The 18,487-nt window shown below is 43.1% G+C and overlaps 1 protein-coding gene across 2 annotated transcripts; it reads right to left on the reverse strand.

Annotated features, from left to right (window-relative positions):
- Positions 1–271: 271 nt before the first annotated feature.
- Positions 272–12,472, reverse strand: LOC125456623 (granzyme K-like). Of its 2 annotated transcripts, none has more exons than XM_048539928.2 (5): positions 12,365–12,472; positions 8,093–8,255; positions 5,997–6,138; positions 2,868–3,137; positions 272–545 (listed from the first exon to the last, which is right to left on the reverse strand). In XM_048539928.2, the coding sequence occupies exons 1-5, from the start codon at positions 12,423–12,425 to the stop codon at positions 357–359; spliced, it is 825 nt and encodes a 274-aa protein (XP_048395885.1). In that variant the 5' UTR covers positions 12,426–12,472; the 3' UTR covers positions 272–356. The 2 variants fall into 2 exon arrangements, with proteins under 2 accessions (XP_048395885.1, XP_048395876.1); XM_048539919.2 differs by having other exon boundaries at positions 5,997–6,141.
- Positions 12,473–18,487: the final 6,015 nt, after the last annotated feature.

The raw sequence follows: 18,487 nt of genomic DNA on the forward strand, positions 1-18,487 counted from the left end.
CCATGGGAGTCAAGCAAGAACCAATTGAACTAGGATATTGTCTATATTATTGTGTTAAGTAAAGCTTCTGTTACTCAATAATTTGTTCCAATTTCACTGCAACAAGCGACTCTTTGAATAAAATTTATTGCCTGATCTTGAAACCTCTTAAATGCTCATTCACAAAATTAGTTCAGCCATTTTCTCAACTCATGACCCTATTTGAGGATTCAGTGAATGAAGTATGACTCATTTCATATTGAGAAGTTCACATTTTAATTTTTGTTGAATTTGAAAATTTGCAAACTCATGCTAATCCTTCTCTGAGCAAAGCAATTCTACAAGATAAAAGTAGAACCGAGTGGCAGGAAGACTCCTCACTCGAAATACAAGTCTTCAGCTGTCATGTTGGAAGTTTTCACACCAATTGTTTCCTCAATCCAGTCGAGGTATTTCTTTGATATGAAAGTGTAAATCCCAGGCATTTTGGCATTCGGTTTGCTAGGGCCATATGACACAATCCCTTTGTACTGGTTGTGGCAAATTAAAGGACCACCTGAATCACCCTGGAGGAAGAAAGATAAAAAAACTAATTAATTAGAATGGGATAAGTTTAAACCTACTAAAATGAAATACATTCCTGCCATATTGAGCTGTGCTCGGTATTTATCTGCATGTTAAGACTTACGTTTAAGAATATTCTGAGAAAGAGTTGTAACAAACTTGAAGCATCAACTTTGCTAACCTTCTTCACTGATGCTGCTGCATTTGCTAAATTCTCCAGAATTGTTTTTATGCCGGAATGTACATGTCTGGAAAAGACATTGTAACTGATCTTGTTGGTCCAGGAAATATCATATACTGTCCTCCTGCAGGGGAAACAGTAATGATGTGGTATTGCCATTGGACTAGTAATCCAAGGCTCAGGTATGTGTACTCACATGGCAATAGGTGATTCTGGAATTGAAGCCATATTTGGAATATAACGCTGCTATCTACCCTGGCTGAACAGACCAGTGCAATTTGGGATAGGCTGCAAATGCTCACATCCATGAGCATAAAAAAATCCTGCAATCAAACGTATCTTTGAGCTATAAACCAACTCTCTCTTGAATTTGTTGCTATAATAAATCCTTAATGCTCCATTCCATCCTTTTGTTAAGAATACCAGCTTGATCTAACAGCAGGCTGTATGTTTAAAGTATGCACACAGGGTTTGAAAGTCACATGGAAAAGGTGCATTTCTTATCCATTTCTAGTTTGCCTGAGAATGTTGGAGCAAATTACTAGTCTTACTTGGGGGGTGAAAATTAACTTTGCTGAGTTTGACAGTGCAGTTATTTATTGAGCAGAGAAGATTGTGGGTGAGCATGTCGAATGTTCCCACTTCTACTTTGTTAGATCTGTTATGGGACAGATATCTGCCAGTTGAATCCCTCAAGTAGGCAATTAATCAATAATTGCTGCAGGAGGCATTCACACAGTGGTGAGCAGGGGATATGCAATGCAGCCAAGTTGAAGGGTAAATCCTGGCAGGGTTCCTTACTGGCTCCTGGGGTGGGAACTGATGGATGGAGTGGATGCTGGGTGAGTTCCTCATTCTAAATTATTCAGTGTCTTGTATCTGATCAAGGTTCCTGGCATTGGGAAGAGGAACCTACTGAGATTCACCTAGAATATTGTGGACAATTATAATGCCACTCATTAGGAAGGGTATAAAGACACTAAGCAGGGGGGAATGGTTATTAAGGAGGAAGGGTTATAGTTAGAGGAGGTTGCAAAGTTTATACTTCAGAAACTGGTAATTATAAATAAGAGCAGCAAATGCTAGAGAATTAATTCTCTATCAATCCAGATATTTGCCATTTAAATCCAGGGGATCCAACTTGCTACCAAGTCATCTGAGTAGCATTTTGTCATTTGCCATCCTTTAAGTGCTTTAGTTTTTCTTTCCTGCTCAATTGCCTTAATGGTTTTCAGTTGGAGGATTGTCTTAGCTTAAGAATTCACCCAAGACCCAATGAAATAATCTAACATCTGGGCTCTGCTTCAAGATTACACACACACACAAAATAACACAGTGCAGAGCTGGAGGAACACAGCAGGCTAGGCAGCATCAGAGAAGCATTAATGTTGACATTTCAGGTCAAGTGTCAGGACCCTGCTTGAGATTTCAACTTTCTTGCCACTCTGATGCTGCCTGGCCTGCTGTGTCCCTCCAGCTCCACACCATGTTACCTCTGGCTCCAGCATCATCAGTTCTTACTATCTTTATCTTAATTAAAGGATGTTTTTGCAGTTAATCACTTACAGGCTGTCAATAAAACACTTTGAATGTAGCCACAAACATTTTGGATCACCAAGCCTCCCTTCTGATATTTGGAATGTAATCATATTTGCAAGGTGAAAGGAAATTAACTTGATATAGGGAATAATATGAACCATTAGAAAATTACATGACCATTGGGAAGAAGCTTCCTCCATGGCCACTGTGTCTATGTTCCTAACCCAATAGCCTATCTATCAGTTTACATTTTTCTTGTTGGGATGAGGGCATTGATCGGGAAGATATCATTTATTGCTCATGTCTATTTGTCTGAGATGGTGGTGATGGCAGACTGCTTTAGTCAAGCATTTCATGGATAAAACTGTATAACTTCAAAGGCAATCACAAAGGTAATTCAGAGCCAAAAATAAAAAGAGAAATTTCTGGAAAAAGCACAACATCTTTGGAGAGAAAGCGGAGTTTGTGCTACGAAGAGGGGTCGCTAGACCCAAAACGTTAACTCTGTTTTGTCCTTCACAGATACTTCAGACCTGCTGAGATTTTCCAGCAACTTTGTTTTTGTTCCTGGTTATTGTGACATACTACAAGGTGGTACACTCACCTCGCAAGCATCTGCTTTGCCTTTTCGGTCACTAGCACAGATCATGTCCTTGGTTACTTCAGGTTTATGGTTATAATATTGTTTGCTGTTGCACATTTTACGATCGATCACGTATAACATCACTTCTTGAAGAGTGTCAGATAAATTTGTTGAACTTGTTCGTCCCCATCCTGCCACTACGCAGCGGGTTCCAGGTTTTACATCCTTATCCTTAACTTTTGGTAGGTTGAGCACTTTCACATATTTGTTGATCTTTGCTTCACTGGAGAGCTGGGGCACAAGAAGAATAAATTAATATTTTTATTCACCAAACTATGAACAAAATCTTATTATTCTAAAGTAGAACTGTAATTTTCAGCTTCTAATAAAGCTAGGCCACAAATGTCTCTCCTGTTGGATTAAATATTCTGTTTTGTATCAGGCATTGGTTCCACAGACACTGACGGTCCTCTGAGATGGGTTTCCAGATCTTGTTCATCATCTACATCATTGTTATCTGGAATTTTACAGCACATCCCAATCCAATTCCCATCCAAATTTTGCCCTCCCAGAATTAATGCAGGGAACTCTGGAACCAGCTTTTGTGACTGGCAGGTCAAGGATGTTTGAAAGAATTTGTAGAATGTTGGGATGGCACGGTGGCACAGTGGATAGCATTGCTGCCTCACAGCTCCAGGGACTGTGGTTTGATTCCAGCCTCTGGCAACTGTCTGAGTTGGTTTCTTTTGGGAGGTCCAGGTTCCTTCCACCCTCCAAAGATGTGCAGGTTAGGTGGATTGGCTATGCTAAATTGCCGTAGTGTCCAGGAAGTGTGTACATTAAGTGGGGAAAGAGTAGGGTGGGTGGGGCTAGGTGGCATGTCCTTTGGAAGGACGGTGTGGACTTTTTGGGCTGATTAGCCTGTTTCCACATTGTGGGATTCTATGCATTCCAAGCAATGTCTCAACTGAAGTAATTAATTTGACCTTGAGGTGTTCCTCTAAGAGCATAAAACATTGGAGCAGAAGTAGGCCATTCAATGACATCATGCCTGATCTGATAATCCTCAATTATATTAAGATGGCAGTGGAGTTTGGGGTGGGGCTGGGAGGGGAGTGGTGCTGAACTTCAGGCTCGTCCGCTCCCGTCAACTTTCTTTCTCTTCGCTTTTCTATTTAGTTTTGCTCTTCTTCTTTCTTTGTTCTTAGGTTGATTTTCTTTTAATCCTGGGGAGTCGTGGGTGAAGCACAAGGCCTCTGGTGCAGCAGCAGCAACAGTGGTATCAATGTCAGGACAAGCTGGATGTGGCTTTATCCAGACTGGGGTCTCTTGGCAACCAAGGAACAGGGCTGAGTTACCCAGCCTGGACTCACAGGCTAGTTTGGGGTGCCAGGTTTGTGGCTAGGCCAATGCACCAAGGTGGAGAAAGGTGGTCCTGGCTCAACGTGGTGGTGTCCCGGTGTGGCAGTCTTCTGGAGTTGTGGCCTTGTCCTGGTGAGGATGTCTCCGGCTTGTGTGGCAGTCTTCTTTGTCTTCAGTGTCCAGGTGTTCCAGCAACCTGCCAGGCGATCTCACCCAGGAGTGGCAGTCTCGGCCTGGTATGGTTGTCTTCTTCGGCAGAAAGCTTCCAGCCTAAATTTCCAGTGGCCCAGAATGGCAGTTTCATCCCAGTTGTGTCTTCATGCTATTCAATCTTTCCTAAACTGGCATTCCCCAAGCCCAGGAGCCTTTAACTGAACTGTGAAGAATTTTGCCTTAACTTTACATTTTGTTATTGTTAAGTATAACTCTGTCTTTGATGTCGGTGCTGTCGTGGAGTGACATATAAAACTTTTCACTGTATTTTTTATGTAAAAGTACACATGATAAATTTTGAGCCTATTGCATTCTATTGTATCATAGCACATTGTATCCTGCATAACATGTTGGCTAACAAAGATTGTTAATGGAAAAGGAAGGTCAGCATCAGTTAGGCGAAGATTTCACTTAAGGAAAGGAAATTTCAAGTTATACTAAATTCTGTCTTGTCATGCTGGAGGGTGATGTAGAGTGATGCTTCCAAGTGCTCAATGCTACAGTCACTTCCTTTTTTGTGTACATAAGTGACTTGGATGATTTGGTTTATTTCAAAATTTGCAGATGATGCCAAGCATGGAGATACTGTGCTAATTATGATGAATCCAGTACCCATACTGATTGTTGACCACAGGATGTAGGTAGGTGAGCAGAATACATAGACAAGTGGCATACAGAGAAAACTGAGGTGATAAATTTTAGGATAAGGATTAGGAAAGTCAAATATAGATTTAAGGGCCCAATATTAAAGAGTGTACATGGACAGAGAAGCCTGAGGGAACATGCCTATGAAGATGGCAGGTCATATTAAGAGATGATTTGACAAAGCAGATGGATAAATTGAGTCATTGGGTACAAATGGAAGGTGTGATGAACCTTTATGAAGGCCGTTCCTATGATTGCCATGTCCATTCCTATCAACCATATTTTAGTGACAGCATGGAGTCCTTGAATGGGAGCAGAGGAGATTTATTGGAATGACCTCAGCGGAGGGTCAAAATGGATCATCGTCTCAGTACCTCCAGCTGAGGTGTAAACATACATGTGGATTTTACAATCAATCATGATAGGGATGTTTGTGAAGTGATATTTTTCTTATTGATCGCCCTACAACAGCACAGATTATTGAATGTAATAGGAATACAGAGCTTTGAGCTGGTTGGTTGGCTGTTGGAATACTTCGCACTATCCACTATTTAGAATACACATGCTCCTGTTTTGTAACCTCACCAACTTGACACCTTATTTTGCTGCTCCTGGAGTACTTTTTACATGCTTCATTGAACCAGATTCTGTTCACTTGAGGTGCGAAAAGAAAACTGTCTGATTATTGTCCAACAACCAGTGCTGAAAACCAACAGGGTCAAGATGTAAACAGGATCAAACCCAACTGCAACAAGTCCTTTAACTGACAAACTCCTAGCAGACCTCAATAAATATTTTCCATAAATTTTACTCAAGGAGATTGAAAACACAAAGCTGTTACTTTTCGTGGAATTAAGCATGGCTGATTTTCTAAATTAAATAGTTTAAAGCACTACAAACAAACCAGAATTAAAGAATTAAAATTCATACTTGGAGTAGCATGATGTCATTGTCTGGAGTTTCCATGGTAAACTTTGGATGGGGATGCAGCTTTTTGACCTGAATTTTTTGCTGACTTTTCTCATTCTTTGACAGATTATGTGCTCCAAGAACGACTTGAACATGTCCTTTGCTGCTTTTTTTCAGAAAGGTAGTCAATTAGTGTTTGTTTCCATAAGCAAAAGCAATTTTCAAACATTCAGGAAGGAAGAACAATCATGGTTGGAAACAGTATCAGAATATCGAGCTGAGCAATACTAAGCAAACGCGGTCACACACAATTTCTTTCATCCATAGAGCTATTGCCAAAAACAGAAATTCCTGGAATTAACAGCAGTTCAGTCAGATGGACTTTAATTGAAATGCTTGATCAGATGCTGACTGACCTATTGTGGATTTCAAAAATTTTCTGTTTTTACTTCGAATATCTAAATAATAGTGATGTTTTTCTTTTGATCTCTGTAAGTATTATAGTTATTTAGAAAGAAAATGCAGACAGATTCATGTGACTTTTAACTAGAGCTTTAAATGAGTCTAAAATTTGTTTGGAGGTCTCATCCCAGCCAGTGATGTTATAAAGCTAGTAAAGTCAAATGGTTTGTTTCTTGGTTTATGTGCTGCCTGTGTACTCAAACACCATTAGGGGGCAGGAGAGAGCAAGAATTTCCTCTCTTTAAGTCCACACCAGAATGCCCATGAACTCCTGAGCGTCATTCTGACGAATGCCTGTTTTTCTTTAGTGATCTGGAGCATCAAATGTGATTGTTATGACGATGTGTAAGCCAAAATTGCCTTCTTGAATCGCTGCAGCCCATTTGTCGACTCACAATACTTTTAAGGGGGGAGTTCCTGGATTTTGACCCAGTGACAGTGAAAGACTGGCAATATAGTTCCAAGTGTGGAATGGTGTGTATCTTGGTGGCGGTGTATCTGCTGCTCTTCTCCTTCTAGGTGGTAGTGGTAACGGATCGAGAGGTAATGAGTAAGGATCCTTGAAAAGGACACTTTGCGATGGCAAATGCTGTGGTCACAACAGCAATAGTTTCCATTTACGAGGGACAAACATGGAGACATCCAGTTTGCTTTTGGAGATAGGTCTCATGACCCTGTTTGTGGCTGTAATAAAGCTACTGAATTTTGGGCAAATTCTGGGACAACTTGCCCGAGGAGCAACAGCACTATCCTCCCTCTCTTTTTCTGTAAAACTCCTCTCAAAATGTGTGAGTTAAAAACTTACTTGAAAGCTTCAACACTACTCACTGATGATACATAAAGAAGATTTTGGTATCTATTCTGTTCCTAGAAAAGAGGATTCAACAAACCACAATGAAATATACTCTCAGACACTGCTTTAGGTGATCAGACTCCATTATTACTCTCACATATGTTGGGATATTGTCAGCTTGGCTTGGCCAAGTTGTGAAATGATGTTCTGAACAGTTGAGGGGTATAGAAAGCATTGGGGGTAGGTGTCTGTTCAACAAGATGCAGAGTTTCAAGGCCAAGGGGCATATTTTTAAGGTTAGAGGAGAGAGATTTAAATAAGACATGGAGGAGGGGCAAATTCTTTTAAACAGAGCATGGTTGGCATGTGGAATGAACTTCCTGAGGAAGTGGCAAATGCAGGCACAGTTAGAATGTTTTAAAGACACTTGGACAAGTACATGAATAGGAAAGATTTGGAAGGATATGGGCCAGCAGCAGGTAGGCGGGAATGGTTTAGTTTGGGATTATGGTCAGTATGGACTGGTTGGTCTGAAGCGTCTGTTTCCATGCTGTATTACTCTATGACTCTATAACTCTCTATGTTCATAACTAGAAAAATACATGACTTTTTGACATCTAACCACCAATTCATCGATAAAAGTAAATGATTCAATATAACTTATTTTAATCATATCAAGGATTTTGCCAAATGAATTACACACTAATAATATGATACACAGTTAACAATAACAGTGTGGCTATAGTGATTAGGAGCAATTATTTGATGTGGGTTAGGTGTGGATTATACAAATGAGTTGATAATTATAAATATATGAAATATAAGATAGTACGCATCCACATACGCACCCACTATAGCTTACCATTCACGCTTACAGTGTGCTGCAGTCAGTACCCATCCATTTCTGATCAAAACCCCTCCACACCAATGTTTATAGTGTCCTTTGTGTTTACATTGGATAGATGCCATATAAGGTCTTGAATGGGGTTTAACTTCATGGCCTCCAATAATTTCCGCCCCATGATCTGTATAAAACAAAAGATGATTTTGAAAGCCTATTTCATTAGTTGAAACCAGAATTCATACTTACATCCATGAATATGGGAGTAGTTATGAGTTAAAGGAAGGTGGGATGAAAGTCTGTGCTCCTAACATTAAACCTCATTTCACGAACTGAAGTCAATGACAATAAGTGGTGAAATACACTGCCAGCTGCAGAGATACTAAAGATTATTGTGATTTCAGGTCCAACACACCACTACAGGAGCCCCTAAGGATTGTGTTCCAGGCTCAAATATTGGCAACTTACTTAATGATTCTTACCCCATGATCAACTCAGAAGTTCAAGATAATAAAATGTGAGGCTGGATGAACACAGCAGGCCAAGCAGCATCTCAGGAGCACAAAAGCTGACGTTTCAGGCCTAGACCCTTCATCAGAGACGGGGATGGGGAGAGGGAACTGGAATAAATAGGGAGAGAGGGGGAGGCGGACCGAAGATGGAGACTAAAGAAGATAGGTGGAGAGAGTATAGGTGGGGAGGTAGGGAGGGGATAGGTCAGTCCAGGGAAGACGGACAGGTCAAGGAGGTGGGATGAGGTTAGTAGGTAGATGGGGGTGCGGCTTGGGGTGGGAGGAAGGGATGGGTGAGAGGAAGAACCGGTTAGGGAGGCAGAGACAGGTTGGACTGGTTTTGGGATGCAGTGGGTGGGGGGGAAGAGCTGGGCTGGTTGTGTGGTGCAGTGGGGGGAGGGGACGTACTGGGCTGGTTTAGGGATGCAGTGGGGGAAGGGGAGATTTTGAAACTGGTGAAGTCCACATTGATACCATATGGCTGCAGGGTTCCCAGGCGGAATATGAGTTGCTGTTCCTGCAACCTTCGGGTGGCATCATTGTGGCAGTGCAGGAGGCCCATAATGGACATGTCATCTAGAGAATGGGAGGGGGAGTGGAAATGGTTTGCGACTGGGAGGTGCAGTTGTTTGTTGCGAACTGAGCGGAGGTGTTCTGCAAAGCGGTCCCCAAGCCTCCGTTTGGTTTCCCCAATGTAGAGGAAGCCGCACCGGGTACAGTGGATGCAGTATACCACATTGGCAGATGTGCAGGTGAACCTCTGCTTAATGTGGAATGTCATCTTGGGGCCTGGGATAGGGGTGAGGGAGGAGGTGTGGGGGCAAGTGTAGCATTTCCTGCGGTTGCAGGGGAAGGTGCCGGGTGTGGTGGGGTTGGAGGGCAGTGTGGAGCGAACAAGGGAGTCACGGAGAGAGTGGTCTCTCCGGAAAGCAGACAGGGGTGGGGATGGAAAAATGTCTTGGGTGGTGGGGTCGGATTGTAAATGGTGGAAGTGTCGGAGGATGATGCGTTGTATCCGGAGGTTGGTAGGGTGGTGTGTGAGAACGAGGGGGATCCTCTTGGGGCGGTTGTGGCGGGGGCGGGGTGTGAGGGATGTGTTGCGGGAAATACGGGAGACGCAGTCAAGGGCATTCTCGATCACTGTGGGGGGAAAGTTGCGGTCCTTAAAGAACTTGGACATCTGGGATGTGCGGGAGTGGAATGTCTTATCGTGGGAGCAGTTGCGGCGGAGGCGGAGGAATTGGGAATAGGGGATGGAATTTTTGCAGGAGGGTGGGTGCGAGGAGTTGTATTCTAGGTAGCTGTGGGAGTCGGTGAGCTTGAAATGGACATCAGTTACAAGCTGGTTGCCTGAGATGGAGACTGAGAGGTCCAGGAAGGTGAGGGATGTGTTGGAGTTGGCCCAGGTGAACTTGAGGTTGGTGTGGAAGGTGTTGGTGAAGTAAATGAACTGTTCGAGCTACTCTGGGGAGCAAGAGGCGGCGCCGATACAGTCATCAATGTACCGGAGGAAGAGGTGGGGTTTGGGGCCTGTGTAGGTGCGGAAGAGGGACTGTTCCACGTAACCTACAAAGAGGCAGGCATAGCTGGGGCCAATGCGGGTGCCCATGGCCACCCCCTTAATCTGTAGGAAGTGGGAGGAGTCAAAAGAGTTGTTGTTGAGTGTGAGGACGAGTTCAGCTAGGCGGATGAGAGTGTCGGTGGAGGGGGACTGGTCGGGCCTGCGGGACAGGAAGAAGCGGAGGGCCTTGAGGCCATCTCCATGCGGAATGCAGGTGTACAGGGACTGGACGTTCATGGTGAATATGAGGTGTTGGGGGCCAGGGAATTGGAAGTCCTGGAGGAGGTGGAGGGCGTGCGTGGTGTCACGGACGTAGGTGGGGAGTCATCATCCTCCGACACTTCCGCCATCTACAATCCGACCCCACCACCCAAGACATTTTTCCATCCCCACCCCTGTCTGCTTTCCGGAGAGACCACTCTCTCCGTGACTCCCTTGTTCGCTCCACACTGCCCTCCAACCCCACCACACCCGGCACCTTCCCCTGCAACCGCAGGAAATGCTACACTTGTCCCCACACCTCCTCCCTCACCCCTATCCCAGGCCCCAAGATGACATTCCACATTAAGCAGAGGTTCACCTGCACATCTGCCAATGTGGTATACTGCATCCACTGTACCCGGTGCGGCTTCCTCTACATTGGGGAAACCAAACGGAGGCTTGGGGACCGCTTTGCAGAACACCTCCGCTCAGTTCGCAACAAACAACTGCACCTCCCAGTCGCAAACCATTTCCACTCCCCCTCCCATTCTCTAGATGACATGTCCATCATGGGCCTCCTGCACTGCCACAATGATGCCACCCGAAGGTTGCAGGAACAGCAACTCATATTCTGCCTGGGAACCCTGCAGCCATATGGTATCAATGTGGACTTCACCAGTTTCAAAATCTCCCCTTCCCCCACTGCATCCCTAAACCAGCCCAGTACGTCCCCTCCCCCCACTGCACCACACAACCAGCCCAGCTCTTCCCCCCCACCCACTGCATCCCAAAACCAGTCCAACCTGTCTCTGCCTCCCTAACCGGTTCTTCCTCTCACCCATCCCTTCCTCCCACCCCAAGCCGCACCCCCATCTACCTACTAACCTCATCCCACCTCCTTGACCTGTCCGTCTTCCCTGGACTGACCTATCCCCTCCCTACCTTCCCACCTATACTCTCTCCACCTATCTTCTTTAGTCTCCATCTTCGGTCCGCCTCCCCCTCTCTCCCTATTTATTCCAGTTCCCTCTCCCCATCCCTGTCTCTGATGAAGGGTCTAGGCCTGAAATGTCAGCTTTTGTGCTCCTGAGATGCTGCTTGGCCTGCTGTGTTCATCCAGCCTCACATTTTATTATCTTGGAATTCTCCAGCATCTGCAGTTCCCATCATCTCATCAACTCAGAAGTGCTCTGTTCACTGATAGAAACACGGTTGCATTTTATTCCCTCATTCGGGTCATTTATACATATTTTGGATAGCTGGGGACCAAGTACTGATACTTACCATACTTTTCTAACAACCTCCTGCCATTCAGAAAAAGACCCATTAATTCCCAGTTAGTCTCAGTGGGAAGGCAACCAAATGGGCATTCACTCAGTGATGATCCCGGGAATGGTCATTGGCAATCAGGAAAATAGTGTTGGGGGAGAATGGGGATGGGGTTAGTGATCATAATTTTAGAAGGAGGATTCTCAAAGCGCCCTAAAAAACCTAAAAGAAATGCCCTTTCCTGTCCAGAATTTGCTTTCTAGGATTTCTGGTTGGCTATCTATCACTGCTCCGACTATAGTTGCAGCTAATTTCTATTGATAATATTCAAAGCATTAAGTAATGATATGAGGTGGAGATTGAATTGCAATTTTCAAATTACTTGTTTTTCTCAATCATGAGCATTTCAATTTGTCCTCAGGACAATGAAATCTTGTGCTTAACTCGATAGACCTACGAGTAGCAACAATATTCTCTAGCAGCTGGGTGGCAAAACAGAATTCTTGGAAAGGAAACTTCTTTTTGTAGTTTCAATATGTTAAGAAATCACAGTACGTTGAAATATCAGCAAGTAGATTGCCATTGTAATTAGTATAGAAATAAATAAACATCAATTTATTAGTTGATTTGATTTTGAAATCTAGGTTAGTTATTGCAGAAAGCTTAAAATATTCATATTGCATAAATATTATAATGTTAAATCCTAATATAAATGTACTAAGAAGAAAAGTTATCAAATTTGTTACTTACAGATTGGAGTTAGGAAAATGACAATCAAAGAAATGAACAGAGTACGTTGTAACGATTTCATCGTAACTTCTCTTGTGACTACAATTTCTCATTCAATTTATAATAAACTCAAAGGGATGTGGTTTGTTCCCTTTGATGTCACCTCTAAGAAGCTGTAGCCTTTCTATTGCGTCTATTCCATTTACAGCAAGCCACACGACAGCACCCAAAGCTGACCAGAGTATTGTAATAAATATTAATACATAGGAAAGAGGAAATTGGGGTTTCACTGTGGTTTCTTTAAAGTTTTTGAATCTATCATTTTTATATGCAGCCTGAACTCATGTCAAACATGACATATTTGGCACTCTATTCTATTTACATGTTATAAAATAATGAAGCAACCATACCAACATGCAGAATGACCTGCACAACATCCAGTCTCAGGGTGATAAATGGCAAATAACATTTCACTACACAATGCCAGGGAATGGTCAACTTGAACAATACAGAATATGTTGTCACTTTCAACAACATTACCATCACAGAATCCCCCAACATTTACATCCTAGGGGTTACTGTTGAACAAAAGGATTAACTGGAGTGGGCACATCTATACAATAGTTAAAAAAAGCCAGTCCGAGGCTCGGAAATCTGTGGAGGCTAGGTCACCTTCTGATTTCTTAAAGCCTTTCACTGTGTGAGTGAACGATGTGATGGAACATTGTGCATTTGCATAGAGAACTCTAAAGATTCACCATGCTCTGAGAGCAGTCATTCCACCTCTTTTGTCTAAAATGATTTTCCCATTATCCTGGGATTATGCTGCTGGTTTTAGATTTACCAGTCAGGGGGAATTTACTACCTGTAATCACCATATAAGAATTTCATAAGTTTTGAAGCAACTAAAAGCTTAGGGAATACAGATTCAGTCTCATCAATCTCTTTTCATAAAACAATCCCTGTGGGATTAAGATAACAAAGTGTGGAGCTGGATGAACACAGCAGGCCAAGCAGCATCTCAGGAGCACAAAAGCTGACGTTTCGGGCCTAGACCCTTCATCAGAGAGGGGGATGGGGAGAGGGAACTGGAATAAATAGGGAGAGAGGGGAATGCGGACCAAAGATGGAGAGAAAAGAAGATAGGTGTAGAGGAGAGTATAGGTGGGGAGGTAGGGAGGGGACAGGTCAGTCCAGGGAAGATGAACAGGTCAAGGAGGTGGGATGAGGTGGTAGGTAGGAAATGGAGGTTAATGTAGGAAATGGGATTAATCTTGTGTATCTTCAATGTGGGAAATATTTACCATCCACCTTAGAAGCATTGCCGTGGAGAATGTGTCCATAGATACTGATTGACAGTTAACAGTCAGACATTGTTACGTTTTTAAGTTAAGTTTCTCATTGGTCAGGGCATTTTCCTGAGAAATAAGCTAGCAAATGACTGTCATTTATTTTGTTGAGTTGAAGTAAATGCAACACATGCAGGTGAACTTTCTGCAAAGAATAGGGTTGTGTACATTAATATATGTAGCTTCTGGTACACACGCGCACCAAAATTATATTGCCTTTAAAGTTAATGCAAAATTCTTATGGCCATTTTTTCCTGAAGGCTGGTGAACAGCAAGGTTATTGCTTGGCACTTTCTCATGACACAATGTTAAATTGAAAATTGCCTGGTCCTCAGTTAGATCTCCAATGTGCTGTTTCTGCAACCCATCTTACATATACTCCAGGAATCCATCCTTCAAGTGTTTGTGCTGATTTAGTTAATACAGTCTCAGTAACAACTGAAGTTGTCCATTATCACTTTGTATGCATCTCTAAGTTTGTGATTTATACTGAGTCCCTCATCACTGCTGCAATTTGGTAGCTTTTAACATCCTACCACTGTTTGCTGCCCTCCCTGTTTCTTAGTCCCGGTTATCTTGCGGTTTGATGACATACTATAAGTTTGCTTCTTTACAGACTGGTTGAGAAGGCAATGTCAAAGATTGTCTTCAGACTTAGACTTCAAAGTTATGCTCATTATTGTGTCTTAATACAGTAAAACCTGATGATCATAGATAACCAAGCTCTGACTAACTGTTATAGCATGTACTGACTAATCTGTAGAAACATAGAAACATAGATGATAGGAGCAGGAGGAGGCCATTTGGCCCTTTGAGCCTGCTCCGCCATTCATCATGATCATGACTGATCATCCAACTGAACTGCCTAATCCTGCTTTCTCCCCCTAACCCTTGATCCTATTCACCCCAAGTGCTACAAGTAGTTGCCTATTAAACCACATTCAATGTCTTGGGATCAACAACTTCCTGTGGTAATGAATCCCACAAGCTGATCACTTTTTGGGTGAAGAAATGTCTCCTCATTTCTGTGCTAAACTATCTACCCCAATTCTTCATACTGTGACCCCTGGCTCTGGATACACCCATCATCAGGAACATCCTCCCTGCATCTTCCAGGGATGCCTAACCTGAAGAAGTTACCCTCCTCCCTCTGGACCAACCTCAGGGAATCTCTCTCCCACTGCAACTCTCTTGTAATTTCCATCTTCGGTCCGCCTCCCCCTCTCTCCCAATTTATTCCAGAACCCTCTCCCCATCCCCGTCTCTACTGAAGAGTCTAGGCCCAAACCGTCAGCTTTTGTGCTCCTGAGATGCTGCTTGGCCTGCTGTGTTCATCCAGCTCCACACTTTATTATCTTGGATTCTCCAGCATCTGCAGTTCCCATTATCTCCTCCCTGCATCTACCATGTCTCGTCCCATTAGAATTTTATAAATCTCTATGAGATCACCCCTCATCCATCTGACCTCCTGTGAAAACAATCCCAACCTAATCAATCTCTCCTTACACGTCAGACCCGCCATCCCCGGAATCAGCCTGGTAAATCTTCACTGCACTCCCTTGAGAGCAACAGCATCCTTCCTCAGAAAAGGAGGCCAAAACTGCACACAATATTCTACGTGTGGCCTCACCAAGAGCCTGTACAACTGTGACAACACTATCCTGCTCCGGGACTCAAAACATCTCGTAATGAAGGCCAACATACCACTTGTCTTTTTTACCTATATTCTTCACGTATTCAAGTCCATGTGCTTTTTGTGTTTATTCAAGAGAGTCTCGCTCCAATGTGTCTTCCAGAGTGATTTTTCTACAATAAATTCTTGTGATTTTTGTTAGACTGTGATGATCAGCTCTGTAGCATCATCTCAGGGTCATTTCAGGGTTGTATTCCCTTGCACAACAAGCTCCATCCAAACTGATTCTGTATCATGATTCTTTAATCAAAAATCCTCTCTTAATAATGTACCAATTTTGTCCCTTATCAAGAATTCTGCCCTATTTTCTTTTTTTTAATCAGTCCTTCCTAAATCCTGAATATTCTCGGGTATTCAGTTCATAATCTTGAGGTGACTCTCCACACTACCAATTGAATCACATGCATTTACCTTAATTTGTTTTTTTCAAATAATCAACCTTTTTGTGAAAGTCACATGGATTCAGATAATAGCAGGTGAGGCAGCATCGAGAAGAAGGAAAGTTGACATTTTGTGTCAGGACCCTTCTGTAAGAAGGCCTGGCCTGCTTTGCTGCTCCAGGTCCACACTGTGGAGTCCAGCACTGGCAGTTCTTACCATCTCTGATGGGTTCAGATAAAGTGACTTTAATTATGTATTTTTAACATTATTACTTATTGTGATCCCATTTGATCGTTGCCCATACTTTATCTCTCTTTTATTTTGCTTTCTGCTACTCCACTTCTGTTTACCAGTTTTTCTTCTTTCGAATCTGAACTTGATCTCAGGTTCCATCCTCCTGCCAAAATCATCTAAATCGTCCTCAACAGCAGCAGTGAATCTGCCTGTAGCGATAATAATCCTTGTCCTTCTAGGATGAACCTCATCCATTTGGTACTGGTCCTATCTGCCCTACAATCAGTCCCACTGCCTCAGAAATCTGAAGCTTTCCCTCCTACACCAGTTCTCCAGTCATCTGTTCTACCCTGAGATTACTGCTTGAGAGGAATTGCTTTTAATCTTTTTCCTCACTCCCTGAAGCTTGATGTTAGGACCTCCAACCTTTTCCTACCTAAGTCATTGCTACCAGCACTGATAAAGGCCCCTGGAAGTCCACCCCCCACCAGAAGAATGCCCGGCAGTCCATTTAATTGGCACCTGATCTAACACCTCCTTCCAAAACCAGCACAAAGTGATGCCAGTGTGCACTGTCTACAAGACAAACAATCAAGGCACAGATTAGAAGAACAAGTAGGTCATGTCGGAGTGGTAAAGAACTTTGTTTAGGCCACAGCTGGAGTATTTTGTGCAGTTCTGGTCAGCACACAATTGGAACGGTGTGATTGCACAGGAGATAGTGCGAAAGAGTTTCATCACAATGTAGCCTGGGATGGAGCACTTCAGAAATGAAAAGAGACTGGATAAACTCAAGTCACTTTCTTTGGAGCAGAGAAGTCTAAGAGAGGACAGCAGGCCAAGCAGCATCTTAGGAGCACAAAAGCTGACGTTTCGGGCCTAGACACTTCATTAGAAGACTTTTTCTGATGAAGGGTCTAGGCCTGAAACGTCAGCTTTTGTTCTCCTAAGATGCTGCTTGGCCTGCTGTGTTCATCCAGCCCCACACTTTGTCATCTCGGATTCTCCAGCATCTGCAGTTCCCATTATCTCAAGTCTAAGAGTGGACCTGATTGAGGTGCATGAGATTACAAAGGGCATGGACAGGGTGGATGGAAAACAGCCATTCCCCCTTGTCGAGGGCTCAGTAAGAAAGTTGCATAATTTTAAAGTTAAAGGCAGAAAGTTTTGAGGGGATTTGAAGAAAAATATTTTCACTCAGAAGGTGGTGGGGGTCCGGAATGTACTGCTGGCAGGGTAATTGAGGCAGGTAACCTGACAACCTTTAAAAAGTATTTGGATGAACATTTGAAATATCATAACTTTCACAGCTCTGGGCCTAGTGCTGGAAGATAGGACTCTTGTAGCTTTGGCATACACCCTTGATAATTGGAGGGCCTCTTCTGTCCTGTACCATTCCATGGTTCGATGGATAGGGCACAGGGTATGTGCAGGTATGAGGCGGAGTATGGGGGTGGGCAGGCAGGGGGGAGGGTGCGGATGTGAATAGTGAGGCTGGTGGAACATTTTATGTTATTATTTTAGTTTAGCTTGGATGCAGCCCTGGAGCTGCAATGCAGGCTTTTTGTCCTCCCAAGCTCATTAACTGGCAGCCTTGTAGCCCTTCCAGTTTCACTGAGCCTGAGCTCGCTCCCCACTGGTTGACTGAAAATGGGGCCTGTAGGTGGCAATTTTTAAAGGTCTGGTTCACATGGCCAGGCATTTCCTACATTGGTGTTTCTGATCCAGGAATTAACTTTAGGGCTTCCGAACCATTAATGAAGATTGTAAATACATGTGGCACAAACACTTATCCCCATGGCATTCAACTAGGTAGAGTTTGACAATCTCAAAATGACTCATTGGTCCCAACCCACTTTCTTCTTAATCAATCCTCAATCCATTCTAATATATTATCCCTGCCAAGAGCTCTTATTGGCATTGTAATCTTGTATGTGGCACCTTCTTTAGTCCCTTTTGAAAATATAAATTCACTACATTTACTGTCTTTCTTTATGCATCCCAGTTGTTGCATCTTTAAAGAATGCCAGTAAATTTGTTAAATTTGATGTTCCTTCCATAAAGCCATCTTAACGCTGATTGATTATGCTACGATTTTCTAAACATTCCACTATCATTTCATTAATATTAGATTGCAGACATTTCCCAATGACAGATATTGGGCTAGCTGGCCTGCAATTTCCTGATTTGTTCCCCTCCATTCTTCAATACAGATGTTACATCTGCAAATTTCTAATCCACTGGAACCTTTCCAAAATGTGGGAAATTCTGGAAGATTGCAATCTATGCATTCACCATCTGTGCACTACACCTTCTAAGACCTTACAAGATCAGCCACCAGGTCCAGGGAACTTGTCAGTCTTTAGCCTCATTAGATTTCCTAATATTTTTTCTGTTGGCTTGGTGATTGATTTAGGTTTCTCCTTTCAATTTGTTTCTTAATTTTCTACACCTGTTGGGATGCTTGTTCAACATCTTCCATCATGA

Source organism: Stegostoma tigrinum, chromosome 1 (assembly GCF_030684315.1).
Source record: "Stegostoma tigrinum isolate sSteTig4 chromosome 1, sSteTig4.hap1, whole genome shotgun sequence".
NCBI lineage: Eukaryota > Metazoa > Chordata > Chondrichthyes > Orectolobiformes > Stegostomatidae > Stegostoma > Stegostoma tigrinum.